Below are 5116 nucleotides of genomic sequence, written 5' to 3' on the forward strand. Positions count from 1 at the left end.
TTGATAAGTATTAGGGCTGTCAACTAGACCTGACAATCTAAAACACAATACACAATACGATAACACAACACGAATATAATACAAAAATAAAATAAGAAAATGATACGACTTAAAATTATAATAATAACTATATATAAGTTTAATAAAATTAAAAAAAAATTATATTTTATATTTTCATGTCGACATAAATTATGACACGTAATTTTTTTGTAAAATACTATACAAATATATAAATATTTATATTTTACATAACATGAATACATGAATCGTCAAATCCACTGTCGACTATGGTAGGGAGAAATAAAAGGAAAACCTTCAGGTACATTAAGGACAGAATAAGTTCAAAAATTGGGTTGTGGAGTAGCCGTCCTTTGTCTACAGGGGCAAAGAGATTTTTATCAAAGCGGTTCTCAAGCCATGCCAGCATATGGTATGAGTTGTTTCCTTTTTCCAAAAGGTTTCTGCTAGGAAATAAATAGCTTAATCAGTGCCTATTGGTGGAGTGCGAAACAAGATTGAAAAGGCATCCATTGGCTACAATGGGACAGAATGTGCATGAGTAAAAGGGAATGAGGCTTGGGCTTTAGGCATTTTGAACTATTCAACCGAGCACTATTGGTTAAGCAAGGTTGGCGGCTGATCAAAAACAGAGAATCTTTAATCTATAAGGTGCTCTGTGATAAATATTTTCCTGATAGAGATTTCTTGGAAACTCAACTGGGCCGAAACCCTTCAATGACATGGAAAAGTTTATCGACGGTAAGGGCAGCTTTAAAAACGGGGCTATGATGGAGAACGCGAAATGGGAAAAATATAAACATATGGGAGGATAAGTGGATGCCTGATAATAGAACTCTCACCTTAGAAAGGAACGCTCAAGGTCTATTGGGAATGGATGCAAAAGTTGCTGCACTGATCAACAGCCAAAATAAGTAATGGAATGTGGAATTGATCAACTCAATGTTCTCACCTAAAATTGCTAAAGCAATTTGCACGATCCCGTTGAGCCAAGGAGATCATGCAGACGTATTAACATGGAGTTTGAAAAAGGATGGTAGGTTTCCTATGCGCAGTGCATACTCCATGTTGGTAACTGAAAATTGAACAGCAAGCGGGGCACTAGATAAAGAAGAGGACATACGGTTGGATCGAGCAAGGAGATCCTGGGAGAAGCTATGGTGATCTAATTTCCCAAACAAGATCAGAATTTTTTGTTGGAAACTAAACAATGGCTTTCTGCCAACATATAGTAACCTCGAAAAGAGAGGTATGGATGTTTAACCAACATGTCCAAGGTGCAGGCAGCAGGAAGAGACAATTGCTCATGCTTTATGAGACTGCGAAAGTGTGAAGCAGGTCTGGAGAAGCGCTGACGTCTCACCTAAATGGAGGGAAATAGGACACATAGAGGATAAAGGGATGTCTTGATGAGATAGCAGACAAGGTGGACTCAAAAAGTTGGGAGTTTGGTTTAGTCCTCAGATGGGCAGTATGGCACGACAGGAACTTAGCCATTAAAGAGGGTGAAAGTCGAACACCAGACATGGTGGTGCAATTTGCCAGAAGCTACCTTCAGGAGTTCACGCAAGCTAATGACGTTCGATTGGTGAGAGACAATGTCACTGAAAAGAAATGGGAACCACCACATCAAGGACACGTTAAGCTCAATTTTGACGAGGCTCTAAATGAATGCGAAGGAGTGGGAGGAATTGCTGTCGTTGCAAGATATGCTAGGGGACTGGTTTTTAGAGCTATTACGGCAAGGGTAAACCATGCAAACAACCCAAAACTAGTGGAGATACTTGCTGCTGGAAAAGCAATTGAAATAGCCAAAGATACGAAGCTGGACATAGTTATTATCGAGGGAGATGCACTGCTGGTAATAAGGGGAATCCAATCTGTAGATGATGACCTCTCTGCTACAGGAAACTTAATGACAGACATTAGGAAATGTATGCTTTTTTCCTCTATGCGAGTGGAACATGTTAAAAGGGAAAGAAATAAAGTGGCCCATGGGTTAGCAAAACATGCTTTGGAAGCTAGTTCATATGGGATATGGATTGAGAAATGTCCATCCATCATCCAAGACGTTATTTCTAACATCCAAGATCTATAGTAATATAATTATTTATTTAAAATATATATAATTATTTAGTTAAATGTAAATAAAGATAGATATGTAATCAATGCAATATAAAAATAAAATTAGTAAAAATTAAAAATTTTGGAATATTAGAGTGTTAAATATGCAAATGTCTAGGGTAGGGATTAAATCTACGCAAAGTATACCTATATCAATACATATATTAAAAGTTGTTCCCAATATATGTAGGGGACAACTAAGCAATGTAAAAAAAAAATAAAAAATCAAAGGGTAATTTTAGGAAGGAAGCTTCTCCAAAAACTTGAAATGAGAAGCTTCCCCAAAAACTAGATAGGTATTGAGACAAAGAAAAGACAAAATAAAAAGAGGGCATTTCCTGGGTATAGGAATCAATATCCGTATCAGTATGTTCACGGCCATAATAATGATCAAAGGTTAGTAAGGTTGGGCTCATTTGCTACTAAAAAGGCAAGAAAGAAAAGGATGGCTATGCAGAGAAGGTTTTCATCATGCCATAAAAGTCAAAATCATCATAATAATCAAAAAAGTTAACACCAAAATCAGAGTGTTGACCAATATGCAAGGCTTGTGAAAAATAACTGTGCGCCGACAACCTAAGCCAACCTGAGAAACTAGGTCTATTGTCCATTGATTGGTGGTAATGTAGCTTCAAAACCTCCGGTTCTGCCTGGTGAGGTTGCTTTGGTACATCCTGTGTATCAACCAGCCATGTAAGGGCAAACTTACTAGCGGTAGGCGGCATTGGATAGAAGACAAATGAGTTCTTTGATCCTCGATTATTTTTTTTTTATTGTGATGATCAAACACATTAATTTTTGGGTGTTGTAACTATTGATGCATGATTAAGATAAAAGCGGTAAATGTATATATGTAAGTAATGATGTTGTTTGCTTTTCTAGGTGTGTTTTAGGGATGGAAACCTAAGAAGAATTTGTGACGATGTGGGCAATCTCGAAAGAATCATGCTTCCAAAGTATCCCCCCTCTTCCTCTTATCACTTTTAGAGAGTAATTTTAATATTTTCTAAAAGAAAGCAATTTAATTTTAGTAAAAATAAAAGAGGAACAGAAATCTCCATTATTCGTGGTTGGATTTCTTAATTGATTTTGTGGTAATTGTAAGTGGTGCGGCATTTTTGGGAAAAAAATGACATTAAAGGTGCAATCGGTGCCCTATAAAAGCTGCCAGATCATCTTATGGGTATTTATGGGAAGATTTCATGTGTGTTGCTTTAGTTTTGATAATATTTTATTTATTGCTTTAAATGTGTTTGAATAAATGTTAATATAAAATGATTGCATAATAACTGACTTTTCTTACCTTAACAATATTTTTTTTATGGTTAAATGGGTTTTTAATGTGGCCTTTTTTGTTTGGTTTTTACCATAAAAGCTTATGGCTATTTTTGTTGCTTGTTCTACTCTCTCTTTTCGTGGGAGTTTTTACTTATTGATTCCTACTGTTGCTTTGTTTATGTGCTTTTGAAATGTAGAAATCCTTTCTTTGTGATATAATTTGAGCTTCTTGTTCTTGTGTGTATGCTTATATCTAACATAGTGCATGACCTATAAAAGCTTTCAAGTCCAATTAATTATTGTAAAAGATTCATAGATTGGTCTACGATATAGGTATCTTGATCATGGTACTTATTGGTTTCATTTTAACTGTATCACAGTGTTTTATTTTGAGTTTTATCTCTCTATTCTTATTTTTTATTGAATAGGTTGGCTGATAGAACTGATATATTTGTTGAATGAACAACATACAATTCCAACAATTAAAATAAAGGTAAGGTTCTTTTTGCATTTTCTTAATCAAAATTGTTCAATTTATAGGGTATAAACTTCCACTATGTGGATATTAAATAATGTATAAATTATTAGTAAATGTTTATAGGAAACAAGGTAATATTATTAGATAAGTTTTTCAAGTTTGGGTCAGAAATATTTTTTTTCTCTGGCATTATTTAATTATTATTATCTGTTGTAAATTGAAGCTTCCCAATATGCCATAATGAGAGTGTATGTTGCATTTCACATTTCACTTATTAGAAAAAATGGGGGAAGGTTACAGTTCAAACTTGCAACAATTAGCTTTTGCCTGTGTATTGTCAGATTTAAAAGTCAGATTGACTTTATACCATGATGTTATCGATACTTTGGCTTGAAAAACAAATTATTTTCTAGTTTATCTTGAAATTTTGAATTCTATTAGTTACCTCGGAGAAGGTATATAAAAGATTATTGTACTCATCAATTTCTTTTAAGTTTATCAAGGAGTTTGTTATAATTTTTTTTGTTGTTTGTGTGCAACTCATTATCTGAAGATGGCAAAAAGTGATTTGAGGCTAATTATAGTGCCTCATAATATCCTTCCATTGAAGTTCTATACGAGTATTATAAAGATGTTGAAAATGAAAGCAAGATTCATAGTGTTGTTTTGGCTAAGTGTCGATTTCATGTATGTTTATAACACTGTATTCCTGCTTTTTTCATTTTTGCTCATAATAGATCCTCATTTCATGAAACAAGTAGGTTTAGTTGATTAATTTGTAATTAGGAATGGTAGGAAAAACTTTGAAAATGTTTCATGGACCAATTAATGTGTGTGCATGCCGTAAAAACATCCAATTGAAAGTTAAGAAGAAATATAACAACTATAATGTAAGCATCACTTCTTTATAACTTTTTTCTTTGAAATTCTTTGATTGTTTTTATTGGCATCGAACATACTCTTCATATATATACATATATATATATATATGTATACACACACTTGCCATGTGGTTTAGTTTAGTCCAATGGAATAATGGAATAAGAATGTGAGGTGTGATATTGCTTTCTTCTTGTCAATAACTTTTTGATAATTGAGAGATTTTGTTTAGTTGTCTTTCCTCAATTAGATGGATATTTCTCAATAAAAAACTTGAGATTTTATTAGTGGAACGTTGCCCAAGCCTAATTGGTTATGTATGTAAGGATGAATATTTAT

The 5116-nt window shown here is 33.7% G+C and overlaps 1 protein-coding gene across 1 annotated transcript; it reads left to right on the top strand.

Moving 5' to 3' along the window:
* The first annotated feature begins 1286 nt into the window (after positions 1 to 1286).
* LOC149512232 (uncharacterized) lies at positions 1287 to 2116 on the top strand. The gene is made up of 2 exons (XM_089752224.1): positions 1287 to 1356; positions 1440 to 2116. Exons 1-2 carry the CDS (start codon positions 1287 to 1289, stop codon positions 2114 to 2116), a joined length of 747 nt encoding a protein of 248 aa, XP_089608350.1.
* Positions 2117 to 5116: the final 3000 nt, after the last annotated feature.

Source organism: Durio zibethinus, chromosome 23 (assembly GCF_047325235.1).
Source record: "Durio zibethinus cultivar Kanyao isolate XHJ-2024 chromosome 23, ASM4732523v1, whole genome shotgun sequence".
Lineage (NCBI taxonomy): Eukaryota > Viridiplantae > Streptophyta > Magnoliopsida > Malvales > Malvaceae > Durio > Durio zibethinus.